Consider the following 18,582-nt stretch of genomic DNA (forward strand, 5'->3'; position numbering starts at 1 on the left):
TTTTCTCCCACCAAATCTAAAAAAGGAATTCCTTTTACCTGTGCCAGGGATTATCTGTGTGGGCATGAGATTCTCTGGCTCATGGGACTGCCCCTTTGCACACTTCAACCAGGAGAAAACCTCTTCATCACCCATCTCTTCTGTCTCTGAAACGGAAATGAACGACTTTCCTATTTATGAGGGTCACAAGATGTATCTCTCTCAGTGAGTGAGAGTTTCAGACTCTAAAGGCCAACTTTCTCATGGGTCAAAGAAGATCACAGCTAATTTTATTTATTTTTGGTTATACAGTCTGTGGGACCTTAGTTCCCCAATCAGGGATCAAAGCCATGTCCCCTACCGTGAAAGCAGAGTCTTAACCACTGGACCACTAGGAAGTCCTTAACTTTAAAAATACTGCTTCACTGAGGTATAATTTACATAAAATTAGTTCAACAATTTAAAGTGTACACTTCAAATTCAAATATGTTTGAATTTCGACAAAGATATCTAGTTGTGGAAAACAGTGCAACGTTCAGAATTTAAAACATTTGTATTCCTTCCCAAAGCTGCCTTTAGCCCTTTGCAGTCAATACCCTTTCCTCAACCCCTGGCCACTAATGATCAAATTTCTAACACTAAAGTTTTACTTCTGGAATTTCCTATTATTGGAAACATATGGTATGTCTTCTGTCATTTGTGTTGAGATATTTTCATTTGGCATAATGATTTTGAGATTCATCCATATTGTTCCATGTATAAGTAATTCATTCCTTTTTATGTCTGAGTGATGTTCCATGGTTTGGATGTACCACATTTTGTTTACCCACTCATGAATAGTTGGACTGCTTTCAATTATTGGTGAATAGTTGGATTGTTTCCAATTATTGGCTATTATGAATAAAGTGCTACACATATTCAAGCACAAGCCTTTGTGTGGACATATTTTCATTTCCCTTATACATACTAGTAGAATGCTAGTTGATGTTTAAATTTATAAAGAAATAGATAATACTGTTTTCCAAAGTGATGGTACCAAATTGCATCCCTACCAGCAATGTTTAATAAGTTTTAGTTGCTCCATATCCTTGACAGCACTTTGCACTCTCAGTTTTAAAAATGTTATCCATCCTAGTGGGGACAGTGGTTTCTCATTATGGTTTTAATTTGCATTTTCCTGGTAAGTAATGACAGTTTTTTCCATGTGTTTTTCATTGACCTATCTTCTTTGATGACGTATCTGTTCAAATATTTTTCCCATTTAAAAACTGGGTTGTGGGGACTTCCCTGGTGGCACACTTCCAGTGCAAGGAACTTGGGTTTGATTCCTGGTCCAGGAAGATTCCAGATGTTTTTCCTTGTCTTTTTAACGTTCTGATTTTTTGGCTGTGCTGGGTCTTAGATGCTGCGTGGGCTTTTCCCTAGTCGCAGACAGTGGAGGCTACTCTCTAGTTGCAGCGTGTGGGCTTCTCGTTGCATTGGTTTCTCTTGTTGCAGAGCATGGGCTTTAGGGCACTCGGGCTTCAGTAGCTGTGGCACACAGGCTCAGCAGCTGTGGCTCCCAGGCTCTAGAGCACAGGCTCAATAGCTGTGGCGCACGGGCTTAGTTGCTCCACAGTATGGGGGATTTTCCCTGACCAGAGATTGAACCCACGTCTCCTGCACTGGCTGGCAGATTCTTTCTAATTGAGCCACCAGGAAAGCCCTTACCTGTCGTTTTTTGAGATTATGTATCTATCTAGTTATTTTGGCTGTACTGGGTCTACTGTAGCAGGGGCTAGTCTTCCTTGTGGTATGTAGGCTTCTCACTGCAGTGGGGTTTCTAGTTGCAGAGCACAGGTTCTACACACATGGGCTTCAGCAGCTGTAGCACCTGGGCTCAGTAGTTGAGGCTCACAGGCTCTAGAGTGTGGGTTCAGTAGTTGTGGCATATGGGCTTAGCTGCTCCACAGCATGTAGAATCTTCCCGAACCAGGGATTGAACCCATGTCCCCTGTGTTGGTAGGTGGATTCCTATCTACTGTACCACCAAGGAATTCCTATATTGTTATTACTTTTGCTTTAAACAATTGTTTTTTTAAAAGATTAAAAGTAAGAAGAAAGTCTTTTATGTGTACCCACATGTTTACCATGTAGCACATTCTTCATTCCTTTGCATAAATCCAAATTTCCACATTGTATCATTTTCTTCTGCCTGAGTCACTACCTTTAACTTTGCAGAATGGGTCTGCCGGTGATAGAATGATGAATTCTATCACTTTTTCCATTCCTGGAAAACGATTTCACCCTAGAAAGATACTTCCACTAGGTATGAGTTCTAGGCTAATAGGTTTATTTTTAGCACTTTAAAATGCTGTACCATTGTCTCTAGAGTATAGTTTTCTGACAAGTTAGCTATCATTCTTATCTTTGTTACATAATGTGCATTTTTTTCCTCTTGTGCTTTTCAGCTTTTCTCCTTACACACTTTTTCAGTAAGTAATTAGGACATGCTTTGGTGTGTTTTTCTTAATGTCTTTTTATTTGAGGATTATTGTTGGACTTGTAATGTTATAGCTTTTTCATCAAATTTGGAAAAATTTTGGCTTTATTTTTTTCAATATTTTTTCTATCTCTGTTCTCCTGCCCTTTCTCTTTCTGGAACTCCACTTACTTGTTTGGGAGACTACCTAATGTATCTGGTAGTTCAACAGGGCACTCTTCAACTTATAAATTTAAGTCCTCTGTCTGTACTTAGTTTTTTATAGTTTTTATTCTATGTCTTCAAGTTCACTGTTTCTTCTGCAGTATCTAATATGCCATTAATCCTACCTAGTGTAATTTTTTTTTGAGATACTTTTCAGCTCTAGAAGCTTCATCTGGGTCTTTTACATGTCTTCTATGTTACTCATTATGTTTTCCTTTATGTCCAAGCATATTAAAAGTATTTTAACAGCTGTTTTAAGGTCCTTTTACAATAACTCCATCATCACTGTCATTTCTGTACTTGTTCTATCGATTGTTTTCTTCCTCCCAGATTACTGGTTGTATTACACTGGTTGCATTATTCTTTTCTGTACACCAGATCTTTCTTCACCAAATGCAGAGCTTTGTGAGTTTTATGTTTCAGAGTACTGGATTTTGTATAATCCTTTAAAGAATGTTTGGTTTTACTGTAGCGTATAACTAAGCAATTTGCAAATGAATTTGATCCTTCCAAGTCGTGCTCTATACTTCATTATGGCAGCTCCAAAGCAACCTTATTCTGGGACTACGTTAGTCCTACTACAAAGGGTGTGACCCCTTTGGACTCTGTCCAATGTCTCTCCACTCTGGCTGGTGGGAATACAAATTGTGAGTTCTGTATACTATTCAGTTGATTGGCTTGAGGACAGTTTCCTCTGATGCATGTGCAGACCACTATACAATAAAAAAAAATTGAGATGATTTCTCTAGATCTGGTGTTCTTTCCGTAGCACTTCACTACAGTGCCTCACTCTTCTAAGATTTTAATCTCGGTCTGAACTTGTGAGATTGCCAAACTCTATTTTAATTGCCTTTCCCTGTGGTACAGGCTAGAAACTGCCTCCAGGCAGTAAACTGGGGCAATTGTAGGACTCACCTTGTTTCTTCATTTTTCTGAGGGAATACAGACTCAAGCTGCCTGTTGTCCAATATCTGAAACTGTGAAAGTGAAAGTCGCTCAGTTGTGTCTGACTCCACAGTCCATGGAATTCTCCAGGCCAGAATACTGGAGTAGGTAGCTTTTCCCTTCTCCAGGGGATCTTCCCAACCCAGGGATCAAACCCAGGTCTCCCACACTGCAGGCAGATTATTTACCAGCTAAGCCACAAGGGAAGCCCAAGAATACTGGAGTGCAGAGCCTATCCCTTTTCCAGTGGATCTTCCCGACCCAGGAATTGAACCGGGGTCTCCTGCATTGCACCGCAGGCAGATTCTTTACCAACTGAGCTATCAGGGAAGCCCTCTGAAACCGTGGTTTTGTATATTTTGTCTGATTTTCTTATTTTTTATGATAGGAGGGCAACTTCTGCAGAAGTTTATCTTTCATGGGCAAAAGTGGAAGATCTTAGCTATGTAACATGTAGTACCTACTGAATGTGTTAACCATTAGACATACATTATCTCATTTAATCCTCAAAACAATGCTGTGCGGGACATACTTCTATTATCTTTGTTTTATAGACAAGGAAATGAGTCTGAGGGGTTAAGTAACTAGCTCAAGATTACCCTAGTTGGTATGATAAGATACAGAGGTAGGATTCAGATCCCAGTAGTCTAAGCTCTAAATCACTGTTACAGTGGTTACACTGTATCATAGAAGAGGGAAGAATGATGAAGTCAAGGGGCAAGGAAGATTCTTGGCAGCTAATAAGATAAAGCAAAAAGAAAGTGAAGCAAAGGGTTTGAATAGACATTTTCCCAGGGAACATAAACATAGGGCCAAAAACCACATGAAGATTCTCAACATTAGTAGTCATCTGGGAAATGCAAATTAAAATCACACTATATACTACTTCACAGTCACTATGATGGCTATAATCAGACAGATAATAACAAGCGTTGACAAGGATGTGGAAAATTTGCAATCCTCATACATTGCGGGTGGAATTATAAAATGGTGCAGCTACTTTGGAATACAGTTTGGCAGTTTCTGAAAGGGTTAAACATAGAACTGCCATATGCCCCATCAATTCTACTATAAGGTATATATTCTCAAAAAAATGAAAACATACATCCACACAAAAACTTGTAACAAATGTTCACTATTCATAACAGCCAAAAGTAGAAACAACCCAAATGTCCATCAACTAAAGACTGGATGAAGAAGATGTAGTATATCTATACAATGGAATATTACCTGGCAATACAAGGAATGAATTATGTGGTATAACATGGATGAAACTTTGAAAGAGTATGCTAAGTTTAAGAGGCCAGTCACAGAAGGCCGTATATTGTATGATTCCATTTATATGACATGTACAGAATAGGCAAGTTGATAGAGACAGTAAGTAGACTCATGGTTACCAAGGTTTAAGGGGGGTAGGAATAGGGAGTGACTGCTACTGAATGCAAGATTCATTTTTGGAGCAATGAAAATGAAATTAGATAGTGGTGACAACTATATAAACTTGGGAATATACTAAAAACATTTGAAGTGTATACTTTAAAAGTTTTAACCTTCTCAGTTAGGCTGGAGTATTGGCAATTTTAAGACCTCACAATGTGACAAAACATAAGCTAAAGAAGGAGCCCAAAGCCATTTTTGCTTCAGTTTCCAAGTCCACACCTCCACTGACATTTTACCTTCAGCCATATAGGACAACATTTGCTCACCACTGCGCGGTCGGCTTTTCCTGAGCCTGTAACAGTCAAGGCAGACCCCAAATCCGCATTTGCGACAAACCCAGTGGATGTTGAAGAGGGTTGTTTCACATACATCACACATCTCCCGTACACCTCGGACCGCTCGCTTCCATGCCACTTTCTCTGGTGGAAAAAGGAAGAGGAATACTGTTGGCATTGATCATCCTGAGCGAGAGCAAAAGATCCCAGATCCACTGATTCCCATTCAAGCGTTTTGTCTAGCAATTAAACTCAAAGATTCATGAAGTTCATATTTCTATAATTGTAAGAGAAACAAAATACATGGAATTTCTAATATTTCTGAACAAGTGTCAGTGAGAATGAATGCCATATGTTGTCACTTAAGATACTATAAAATTTTCAAATTGAGGAAGCTTGAAATAAGATTTTTCTCTTAAAGTATAGGGCATAATTTTATAGTACAATATTCCTTGGTCTAGAAATAGGGTATAGTATCTCACAGACATGGAAATACCATAAATGTATGAATAACATGGCTTTAAGGTATGAAACACAACAACCAGTAGCACTTAATCTATTCACAAACCATAAAGTACTTACTGACACAAATTAGTTCAAAGCGAAGAAAATATTCAGAGTGAACCAAACCCAAATAGGGATCAAAATGCAAATTATGGCAACTGTGCTACAAAAATGAAAGACAAATAGGGAAGGAAATTTTAGTCTGTTAAATGCCAAAGACGGAAAGACTGAGGACTGCTAGACACAGGTACTGCTTTAGCTATTCAATTTACTTCATATAGAAGTTTTAGCAGGCTTAATTCATCCATAGAAAATGTTATCTGCCACTCATTCCACACTTCACTTGAAGCAAAAGAAAATGAGTTTCCAATTAGAACTGCCTAGAAGACAAGCAAGAGGGGGCCTTACGGTGTGGCTCCACCATCATCATGGCCTCTTTCTCAGACATCACAAGTTGGCAGAACTGGTCTCCAACATTGGCCAGAATGTATTTTGAGGTTTCTAGGTCTATTCCTTCTGCTAGGGAGGAAGAGGGAATCCACAGGTTCATGGCATCAGGGTCACTTTGCTGGGGACTCAGAAACCCTTCCACTCGGAGTACCCCTTTTCGAGTGAAGATCAACCTGAGATAGGAGGATACACAGTCAAATACATAGTACATAGCAGCAACCATGCAAACCAACACCCACTTAAAAATCCTACGACCTAAAAGAAATTGAGACTTAATAGGAATCAGGCGGAGTTAAGAACTTGTACCATATTCGACCAACACAGTATGCACTAATAGAAAGGCTTATTGTTAACACTTATTAGATCCAGGTTCTTTGAAGAGCTGAATACCACTTTCTCTAACCACTTATTCCATACCAGCAACCACACCAGTAAATGTGACCAGAGAAAAATACAGATCTGTGCTCAATGTCACACTTGAAATGCCTGTTGACTTACATCAGGTGAGCCTTTAATGCTTGTTTAATATCTTCTTTCTTTTCAAAACTCCAGTATTATTTTCCCCACGAGGACCTTGCTAATTATTTCACTCAAAAATTCCTGCAAGGAGCCAGAAGAGAGAATTCCCACAAGCTCCCACCATACTATCACACATTGCTATACCTGCCCCCATGTACTCCATCTCGTCTTCTGCTACTATGGATGAACTAGCTCCCAGTGAAGACCAATCTCTCCACCTTTGCTCTACACCTCATCCTCTTGCATAGGCATCCCTTCACTAATTCTCTGTTCTACATCTATTTTCCTCTCTTTTTGTCATTGTTCAGTTGCTTAGGCGTGTCCCACTCTTTGTGAACTGATGGACTGCAGCACGCCAGGCTTCCCTGTCCTTCACTGTCTTCCTGGAGTTTGCTCAAAGTTATGTGCATTGAATCAGGGATTTTCCTCTCTACTGAATCACTCTTGTCAGTATTTGAATATGCTATCTCAGTCCCCTTGATCCCACATCCTCCTTCATTTATCTGTTCGTAAGAGCAAAGTTTCTTAAGAGATTTGTCTATACTGATAGTTACCAGTTCCTTTCTCTTTTATTTTCTCTTAAACCACAACATTCAGAAGTTCTCTTATCAATCTACCAAAACTTTATTTTGGCTGTGCTGTGTGGCATATGACATCTTGACTTCCTGACCAGGGATGGAACCCACATCCCCTGCAGTGGAAGCATGAGTCTTCCACTGGACTGTAAGGGAAGTCCCAAAACTGTTTTTGACAAGGTCATTCCCTCCTGTTAAATCCAAAGGTCATTTTTTGTCCTTAACTGACCACACCCAATCACCAGCTTTTGCCAGAGTTCATTATTCCTTCCTAGAAACACATTCTTCAGTTGTCTTCCAGAATACCTCACTGGCTGTTTCTTCTCAGTCTCCTTTACTAGTTCTTCCTCATCCTGATTTCCCTGGTAGCTCAGACGGTAAAGATTCTGCCTGCAATGCAGGAGACCTAGGTTTGATCCCTGGGTTGGGAAGATCCCCTGGAGAAGGAAATGGCAACCCACTCCAGTATTCTTGCCTGGAGAATTCCATGGACAGAGGAGTCTGGTAGGCTACAGTCCATGGGATCGCAAAGAGTTGGACATGACTGAGTGACTTCACTTCACTTCCTCATCCTGAAACAGGAGGGAAGAGAGAGGGCACAGACTTTAAAAGAATGACATAGCCCAAGGACACGACATAAACTGATTAGAACAAACAGGTCCAAGATGTCAGAGTGACTTCCACTAGACCTTTGAGCCCCACTCCAGTACTCTTGCCTGGAAAATCCCATGGATGGAGGAGCCTGGAAGGCTGCAGTCCATGGGGTTGCTGAGGGTCGGACACGACTGAGCAACTTCACTTTCACTTTTCACTTTCATGCATTGGAGAAGGAAATGGCAACCCACTCCAGTGTTCTTCCCTGGAGAATCCCAGGGACAGGGAAGCCTGGTGGGCTGCCGTCTATGGGGTCGCACAGAGTCGGACACAACTGAAGCGACTTAGCATAGCATAGCATAGCATACACTCATCATAATACATCAGCAAAGTAAATTGCCACACCCACTTGTGCCATCACAGTTCTGAGGCCAACCATCAAAGACCAAAAAGAGGGCAGTGGCCCAACTCCTGGAAATCCTTGCCCTTTCCCAGGATGACAGAGGATGAGACGGTTGGATGGCATCATAGACTCAATGGACATGAATTTGAGCAAGCTCTGGGAGTTGGTGATGGACAGGAAAGCCTGGCATGCTGTAGTCCATGGGGTCACGACTGAGTGACTGAACTGAACTGAGTTTCCCAAAATAGTTGGAATAATCCCATTCATTGTTGTTGGTCAGTTGCTAAGTCATGCCCAACTCTTTAGGGCCCCATGGCATCACCACATGTGGGATCTTAGTTCCCCAACCAGGGATTGAACCTGTGCCCCCTGCAGGGGAAGTGCAGAGTCCTAAACACTGGACTGCCAAGGAAGTCTCCCATCAAGTCATCCTATTTATATTGTAGCCTCTCTAGCCTCTCCACATATCAATCCTCTTTCCCTTATCTTCCTCATAGTTAAACTTGTTTTTCTTATTTATTATCTGCATCCCTTACAAGCCTCTGGAGGGCTGGAATTCGATGGTTTTGTGTACTGTTTAATCTGCAATGCCCACAACAATGGCTGGCACATATTAAATTTTCAATACACGTTTGCTGAATAAGCGAATCCATGCCACATGGATAAACCACTTGGATTTCTTTATTTAAAAAACTAAGGACTCTTGAATGATTTATTAGAAGAAATTCCTCTTCTAAGTTTATCAAGCAGAAGCAAAGTGAGTAAATAGCTATTGTTTGGTAAAAGCAAAGGACATTTCAAGGATTTTCAACAGTTATCCCTATTTTAAAGAAGGTCCACATTATCTCCTAATCTTACTTCCCCTTCTTTCTTAGGGGACTTAAATTACTCTAGCACTAAAGAGGAGTAACTGGTTAAGCAAATCTATAATACAAAATGGCATCCTTCTGCTCACATCACTGGTTTCAAATAGAATTCAAGTTAGGAAGAAGAACACAGTTCAGGGGGCAGCAGGTGAGACTGTTAAATTTAAATTCTCTTAAGGACGAAGTCATGTATCATTTCACAACCTAAATAACTAATGGGATGGCAGAACCTTAGCCCAGACTCTGAGAGCAAGGGAGTTTAGGAAAACAAGAAAAAGATGCTGAAATATGTTTACCGATTCAGAGAAAGAGTGGAAGTTATGAATCACTAAGGAAACTGGGAAGGAGATGAAGAGAGGAGTTTGGGTACCTCCGGAAGTGAAAGAAGCGGCAGGCCACAGTGGAATCATCTTGCTCCTGCTCCTTAAACTTCCGATACCGCTCCAGGCGGCACTCACGACACTTGTGCAGGTGAGGGGCTACATTGATGCAAGACCCATCCTGCAGGAAGGGCTCTCCGGACTGCTTCAGCTTCTTTACTTTGCTCACATCTTTCAGCACTGACTGGCCCACTGTGAGAAGGCAGAGCGAGAAATGGTTGGTCATGAAAGGTTTAAAAGAGATGCAAAAACATAATCCTCCTGAGGACAGACATTGTCCTGACCTGAGTCACTCCTCCTTGCACTGGATGGGCATGAGCCCATCAGGTCCATCCTTGGCAGAAAAGGAGCAGAGGGAACAAAGAGGCTTCAACTGGGAAATAAAAACCATGGAGAATTTGTGGGAAGTACCCCATGACAATGAAACAACTCTGAGTATGGGTGAGGAAAACTCAAGAAGGCAGAAGGTAGCTTCTTGCCACCAGCCCCTCAGGATATGACTGTTCTACTAATCAAGAACTCTTGGTGCTTCTATGGGAAACCAAATCCTAATGAGAATGGTGACTTGCCATTTTCTTAGACACTTGTCTTTACACAATTTCAGACCATAACCTCACTCCACAGGAGTTAACGGCTTTTGAAAGACGTTTAAAATCATAAATATGTGACAGAGAGGAGCAAACTGAGGAGCAGTTCTCTTGCTTCATCAACTCTACTAAAGGCTGCTATATGAGAATAAAGACTAGTACTGAGTAACTCCCCTAAGTTCATTAAAGGGGAAGGACCAAAGGCAGGAGAAATACACTAAGGGAGGAAAGAGTTCCTGACCAAAATAAACAGACTATCAAGACTTTGTGGGATTATCATTAACAGGACAGATATCTCTCTTATAGTGCTGGTTTAGATCAACCCTGCCTTGAACCAGATGAGTTGATGAGGGATCCCTACTGCACCCTTTGGACTATGTAATTCTATGAGATTATAGGACTTTCCATCAAAAAGAGGGCCTCTGCTGCCCAAGAGCACAGCAAGCATTTGAGGCAAGTGCCAGAGCCAGGCCCATGGATAATCTCAGCAGGATCACCTTTCAAGGGAGCAGTCCGAGGCCGGCCCTTGGGGGCCTGCTTCCCTTTGCCTTTTCCCAGCAACAGCTCAGCACTGCGTTCCCCATTGGGGCCCAGCTTCCCCATCAGGTGTTCCGGAATCCCCTTTAGACCGGTCTTGGCTTGGAGCTGCTCCTCAGAGTCGCTTAAATCTGACAGGTCACTATTGGTACTGGAGTCTGAGTCCTGTCTGCAAGCCAAGCTTCGCTCATCCAGTGAGAACCTTTTCACAGCTTCAAAAGGAGCTTTGTTCTCCTGTGAAAAATCTGCCGGGGAGGACAGAAAGCTGCCTGAGTGCCTGCCAAAGACGTTACTAAAGGTTTTAAGGAGAGGATTGTCCTGCTGCCCAGGCCCCACAGTTGGCCTCTCCTCTGTGGGGCTGGAGGAGAGAGTAGGCATCTCAATGGGCTGGGTGAGGCCGCTGGTGGGTGAACTGGAGCGGCCATTCCCCATGGCAGAGAGGCTTGGCCCCCCAGTGGTAAGAGCTGAGCCCAGAACACCAGACACCAGTTTGGAGGAGTCAGTTGTGATGAAGAGGGTTTTCTTCTTTGCTAAAGATGCTGAATCTGTAGAGGAGTGAGACTCGGGCCAGCTGGGTGCTGCCTTGGAGGTGACAGTGGTAGCAGAGGAAGAGCTACCTGATGCCTGAGATGCAAAGCTGCTGAAAGGACTATGTTCAACTTTCTCCACAAATGCCAAGAAAGGGTTAGAAGGCTCTTCTCGGGACAGTTTAGGGGGCTGTAAAAATAGATTTTCATGACTGTCTGGGGTGCGGGCATTTAGGAGGCTCCGTGGGAAGGCTGGCGTGAGGGTGGGCATGGACTCTGCAGGCACTTTCCGATCCACAGAGCTGCCAGCCTTAGAGCCTGATTTAGTGTCTGCTCCAAGAGTGGATCTTCCTTTACAGAGGCTCTCAAGGCTTTGTTTAAATGAGTCTCGACTGGAGGAATCATCAGCCAAATTCTCTGAAACGGTAGTGAAGTAGTTACTGGTGGGTAAAGTTTGGGACATGCATTGAAAAAACAAGTTTTTGGAGAGATCAGAGTCTTTCTGAGACTCTGGTGCTGGGCTACAGCCAAAAGAGAAGCCCAAAGGTTTGTTCTCTGTGGCAAGAACCCCATTGGACTGGCTCCTTCCACTTCCAAAAGTCAAAGCTTGTGATGAACCCGGGAGTGATGCTCCAAATCCAGAAGAGGCCAGGACAGAATTCCTTGAATTCTGAAAAGAAGATAGCCAGAGTTAGTGATGCTGGCTTCCTTGACAATCTTTTGATACCTTCTTGGACCTAGGCTAACATTTCTTATGGGTCAATCAATTTTTCTCCTCTACAATTCCAGGAAAACTGCTCTTATAACTGTTACTTTGCCAAGAAAGAAAACTGCCACAGACAACACAGAGGGGTCTTTAGCAAGGTGAGACAGAGATGGCAGGATGAAATGATACCCTTGGTTGTTAGCCAACTGACTGTCAAAGCACCAGGAGGCTGTGTAGGCTTCTAAGTTATCTATTTAGAAATGAAGACTCTGTCAGGGAACTGAAGAAAAGGGTTCCTGAATGTAAATGAGCTTTTAGTCTGAAATAGAGTGAAATATTACTAGTGACCCTGTAATATTAATTTACCTCAAAGACTTTAGGGGCTATGGTTAAAGTTTTGGTTGAGTTAAGTCATTGCAAATTGCCCACTCTTACAAAAGTGACTTCAGCCCTATGAAAAGCTCATTGTACATTAAAGAAAAGTATCTTTGTCTGAAAATCGCTAAGATGGACCCAAATCAACGTATAAGCTGAATTATCTGTTTCTCTTAAAGTTAGATCTAAAGGTGCTAAATTAAAGAGGCATACCAGTTACTGAACACTTCTGTTATCATGATTTAACAAGTCTCCAAAGTGGAAAACTGTAGATACTGATAACACCCACCAACAAAAGCACTCAGCATAACAAACTGGAGAATGAAAAAAAAATTCTTTTTTTTATACCTTAAAAATGCTAACTTCTGCAATTGGATAAAGAAGGATGTGTACATAAAGAGGGGTTAGAATCACTTTCATATACTATATCACATACTCATATATGTGGATAATACAGAGAAATATCCATAGGTAGGTATAAGTACTTACATAATACTTATATTCACTTTAAAGTATTAGAAATAAAAATTATTTCATGACTGCTTAATAGATATGGAGTTTCTCTTGGGGAAGAAGAAAATTTCTTTATGTGAGTAGTGATGGTTGCATAACATTGTGAATATATAAATGCCATGATACTGTACACCACAAATTGTATAAATGGTAAATTTTATGTGTTAACTTAATTTTTAGAAATGTAACGTATATCAGATAAATGAAAGGGTGTTGTTAAAAAAAAGCGGGGTGGAGGATCTCTTTAACTATGGATCTCTTTAACAGTGGATTTCTTTAACTATGTAAGAGGAATCTACATTAGGACTTTCTTTGAGGGTGGCCAAGAGGCATGAGAGCCAGGCAGGCCTTCTATGGCTTGCCTCCAGGTGACATCTGCTACAGAGACCAGTTCAGGGCATTTCAATAACTTAGTTCATTCTCCTTTTTTCTTTTCCTTCCCATTAACCAAAAACCACTGACTTAAAATTCCTCCAAATAAAAAGAAGAGAATAGACAGACACAGCACTGATGCTATGCTGTTGTTTCACTGGCTGGATCTGGCCAGGTCCCTCGACACCTGCGTGACTACAAGGAATGAGCATAAGGATCTCAGGTTTCGCTACTAAAGTTACCCTCTAAAAATAAACACACACATGGACTTCCCTGGTGGCTGAGTGGTAGAGAATCCTCCTGCCAGTGCAGGAGACATGGCTTCCATCTCTAATCCAGGAGGACCCCACATGGCCGTGGAGCAACTAAGCCTGTGCATCACAACAACTGAGCCTGTGCTCTAGACCCCAGAAGCAGAAACTGCTGAGCCCATGTGCCTCAACTACTGAAGTCTGAGCACCTAGAACCCATACTCTGCAACCAGAGAAGTCACCACAGTAAGAAGCCCTTGCACTGCAACTAGAGGAAAAGACAAGGCAGCAATGAAGACCCGCACAGCCAAAAATATTAAATAATAAATAAAATTATATAAAAAATACACACATGAATGAAAAATAATTGGATGCTCTTTCATTTTCCTACAACTGATTAAATTTCAAATCCTTTTCTTATAAGAAAGTGATGACAAACTGATTTCAACACAATTTTCAGAGCAGGAAGTTTCCTGGGGGGGTGTGTCCCTGGTTCATGATGGAAATATCCATTTCTGTACTTTTAAATCATATCCCAAGAGAATACCTAGGCTAACCCACTAGTAAAGTTACTGATACAATCACAGAAATTTCTCAAACCTGTTTGGAAAATGCCCTCTGAATCCGCACTTCATCTATTCAGCTTTGCTACTCCAAGAACAACAGTATTCAGTGGATCTCTTCATGAAGCATGTAATACTTGCTCTGTTTTGTAATCCCCATTTACATCTATTCTGCCTTTGACATGGATTTAATTTTAATCAATTTGGGCAATATGATGACTTAAACAGAGGAGAAATCCACATAAGATCCCCACCTAGTTCTCTTGGGAATGCTGGTAAACTAACAGAGAACAAATCATGAAGAGTGTAAACTTTGCATTTACAGGCCTTCTCTTCTTCTGCCTTGGCACTTCACTTCCCTCCCCATCCCTGCACACTAGAGATTAACAAACTGGATCTTCTATGAAGGGGAAGAAATCAGATGAAATGTACATGCCATGTTTTATATGACACTGTTATAAAACAATTCCATTTTAGGATGTGAGCTCCTTCAAATAGGATTTCAATTCTCTGTTTATAATATACAGTACTTAGCACACAGTAGTTTCTTATACATAATTTATAAAAGTCACTTAGTATTTTATTTGTATTTCATATTCCAGTTTGAATTAATAGCCAATTTGAAAAGAAAATATGACCAGCATCATTAATCATACTTTGGTGACCAAAATAAGAGCCAAGACTATAAGAACTGATTTTGATACTGTTTCAGATTTGACTGGGGAGCCAACTTGATGTTAACTTTATTTAACAAAAGTTGCATTTCAGCAACAATATATGCATATCAGATAAAGAACCTAGCAAGCTGGATACTACCACAATTAATTCCATCAAAATTTCCAGGTAAGGCTTAAAAGATTAAGAGGGGGGAAAAAAAAAACCTTCTATGGTCATATCAAAGTGGCCCAGCCTCAAAGGAAAATATAGAAAATGATGAACTGAAAATGGGTTGGTAATAGTAGCTTTTACATAGCCCTAATTATAGTGTTCACTGTTTCCAACACTATAATTCATTAACCTTGCTTCACAAAGGCCTGGTGGAGGCTAAACCACTACACGAACTAAATAGATAGCCGAGTTTAAAAGATTCCCCATTAGATCTATTTTAACGACACATTAAATTGGATTGTGTAATCAAGTTTTGATTAGCCCAACTGTTAGGTGACTTTTAAGAGCTGAGAAAGTTTTAAGAATATACACATTTGTCCAACAAGCAGTAAAGGACTATCCACAGAATACAATTTAAACACATCTCAGAAATACTCCTTCCCTATGGCATCTGAGATGCTTTTTAATGTGTTAAGAACAAAGTAGGGTGAAAGCGTGAACCCACATCTTGCAAATCTGCCCCTGAAACAACTCACCTCTCCTGGGGCCTGCGACCAGCTGCCTTTCTGTTTTTCCGGCCCAGTCCCTGTTGCAAGGCCAGTGTCTGAGATCCTCACCGTGGTTGGGGTGGAGCTGGCGGTAGTGACCACAGCTGCTGAAGCCACCATACACTGGCCAACTTGTTCCAGTGTTTTTCCTGCCTCTTTATTTTCGGCTCCACCCACCTCTGGGGCCAAAGGTGTCTGACCTGTGGCTGCAGAATACGGAGTGAAAGGTAGAGGTGTGTCCCCACCCACAGGCTCATCCTGCACCACCAGAGTCCTGCCGTTTTCTTTGGTGTAAGTGGCAAAGCGAATGCTGCGGTTAATCTGGGGGACAAATGTAGTCGGTGGCTGCTTGGTTCTCTGATCCAGCCCTGGCTCTCCACTGGCATTCCCTCCTTTCCAGGGCCCTCGGCTTGCCTCGCCTCCATCGCTCCCATTACTGTCTACTTCACCCCTGTCTCCTTTCAATTTCTTTGATGCAGGGTCACACCCAGAGTCCGAAGCACTTTTCCTCCTCCGGCCATCTTTCCCCTCTATGCTCTCTCTCTTCTTCTTTCCTTTGGAAGATTTTACTGCTTTTAACGTACCCCCCTACAAAACAAAATTCAAAAAAGATTTATTACAAGGGACTTTCCATCCTGTGAAAACCATAAACCATTAGCTCTTTCCCATCTCTAGAAGCAGACAATCAAAGCTGGGACAGATTGCCAAATTCCAATGCCAGCTCTAAGACATACCCTTTGTTAAAAAGCTCCTATCTTCCTGTGATTCAATTTACACACACATATTCAAGATAACAGTTACTAGAGGTTAACTCACTTCACAAAACCTCCCTTAAATGAAACGTACTCCTTTCTTAAATGGACTTTTTTCAGGATTTTAGAAATTTGTGGAATATCTTTTATAAAATGGACTGATAAAGCTAGTCTGGGAACTTATTTGCCCCTTGGTGGGGAAAAAAAAAAAATCTGCTTTATTTTATATTTATCTCCTTGTTTGATAGAAACTGGCAAGTATTGAAATATAAAATCTCCTCTATCCAGAAGTCACTAAAAACTGGTGACAACTTAACAATAGGAAAAGGAACATTTATAAGTCTGTGACCAGAGGAAAAGTGAGTCCAATAGAGACAGGTTTGAGTTGCTCTTATGGACACTATAAAGAACACAAATAATTTCCAGATCTTATTTCAAAGCATTAGATACAAACAGGGGGGAAAACTAAAAAGTCAGGGTACCATAACCAAAACCTCAAATCTCTTAGCTCTTTTAGTAATTCCATCCTATCTCAGGAAATCTTATTTAGCCTTATTTGAAAGGTCAGTAACCTTAAAAGACACAGAATTAAAAGGGGGAAATTCCTATCCCTGAGTGAAAACTCTTTCCCTGAGAAGGACAAGAGGACAGGGGCTTGGGACACAGTTAACACTCTCTTAGGCAACTTATACCTGGAACATTCTTAGACTGATATCCTATTATTTCTTTTTAGCTGCATTTAGCTAACTTTCAGATAGTTTCATTTAGATAATGTGCTGGGGTGGCAATAAGCTAGTGACATAGTTATTTGGCTGTTATTATTTACCAGCTTGATTAATCGACTCTCACTGCCCTTGAATACATATAGATTCTTGGTGCAGATGTGTATCTTTGTGTAATCAATCATTATTATAGCTCTTATAACTGAATTTTTTTCAAATTTTTCATTTCTTCTTGCCAGTTTTCTCTTCTTTTTTTTCTGCCTTCCTTTTTTTCCCCTTAATTTCCTTCTGAAAACCTTAACCAAAGCTCAAGATTTACTTGTTTCTCCCATACTTTTGGTAATATTAATCTAAGTTTCTAAATCTTTCATTTAAGAACTGTTTTTGTTTGTTAAGAATTATTTTCATTTGATCATTTAAAAATCTTTTTACCCCTTCTTCAACCTCTATCATCACTCAGTTTTCAGTGCTGTGAAGTATTTAAGTACGATCCCTGAAATCTCTCCTTTCTTGCTCACTCTTTCCAAGGAAATGAGGTGACCATGGATCTCTAAGAAGCGTTACTGTAAAACTTGGCAGATCTGACAATAATTGTATTTTGCTAGCTAAGACGAGAGTCACACCATGGCAAAGCTGAAAAAAGAAGAATCAACGTCTGTTGCTGAAAGCCAAAGATCTCACCTTTAACTCATTTAGCCAACTTACAGAGGCGGGCTCACAGCAATTTCCCTGAGCAACAACATATACGTATGTCCTACTTATGGTGAGCTACTCACATGTGAGTAGATTAGGACACTGAGAACAGTACTCTCTAGCTATACCTGGCACAATCTAAATGTACCTAGCATATAATAGGTGCTTAAAGAACAAATGAAATGAGGAAGGAAATAAAAAAGGGACCCAACACAGCATCAAAGTAACAAGTGTTTTTCAGCCACGTAAACACAGTCAAGAGACTTATCCTATTTGTAATAATATAATATGTAGTAAAGAACTATTAAATTTTACCCTGACTCTTCTTTTCCTACCCTAATCTTGTTTTATCAAGCCAAAATGACTGGATAAAGAAGAGGAAGAATTGTATACCCAGCATGAGCAGCCAAGAGAGCAATACAAACACAGGTGCTAAGAAAACTATGAAGAATATATGGACAGATGGCCGTCCAAGTCAATGTCCTACTGAAGGAAATTCATACAGGATTCCTTAATTGGTTCAGGCACTGGTTTATAATGTGTCTTTTGATGGGTTATGATAATTCTGAATGAACCAAGAGTTGGTCTGATTCACAGAAACTATGGAGTAATCCACTGTGTGCTGAGCACTGAACTAGGCACTACTTTAGTTTGAACTCTTCTTGGGATACGAAATTTCAGATTTCCTTGGAGCTCACTACCACCTAATGGAAAGAAAAAGAGGATGTAGTTTCTTCTCCATTTCTTATTACTGGGTAGGTCATGAATATTACTACTACTTATTACAGCTTTGTCTATTGTATCTTTTAAATATACCTGTCCTAAAAAAATGTAAGAAAAAAGTAGGCCATTTTAAAACAGTTAGGCAACATAGCCAGGATGAAAAGGGTTTGCTCAGACTAGGTCTCTTTCTTGAGATTACCCTCCCTCAACTAGACAAGACTGTGGTGAGAGCAAGAAATGTACAGTGGTCAGAGCTTGAAACCCAAAGC

The 18,582-nt window shown here is 40.8% G+C and overlaps 1 protein-coding gene across 1 annotated transcript in view; it reads right to left on the bottom strand.

Annotated features, from left to right (window-relative positions):
• KDM3B (lysine (K)-specific demethylase 3B) overlaps positions 1-18,582 on the bottom strand; it is a 58,301-nt gene that overhangs the window by 18,277 nt on the left and 21,442 nt on the right. Inside the window, exons 7-12 of the mRNA XM_010844617.1 lie at positions 15,412-16,011; positions 10,701-11,937; positions 9,607-9,808; positions 6,238-6,452; positions 5,317-5,469; positions 39-146 (exon numbers count right to left, since the gene is read on the bottom strand). Coding sequence (XP_010842919.1) covers positions 39-146; positions 5,317-5,469; positions 6,238-6,452; positions 9,607-9,808; positions 10,701-11,937; positions 15,412-16,011 — 2,515 coding nt within the window. The remainder of the gene's footprint in view (positions 1-38; positions 147-5,316; positions 5,470-6,237; positions 6,453-9,606; positions 9,809-10,700; positions 11,938-15,411; positions 16,012-18,582) is intronic.

Source organism: Bison bison, unplaced genomic scaffold (genome assembly GCF_000754665.1).
Source record: "Bison bison bison isolate TAMUID 2011002044 unplaced genomic scaffold, Bison_UMD1.0 scf7180017864203, whole genome shotgun sequence".
Lineage (NCBI taxonomy): Eukaryota > Metazoa > Chordata > Mammalia > Artiodactyla > Bovidae > Bison > Bison bison.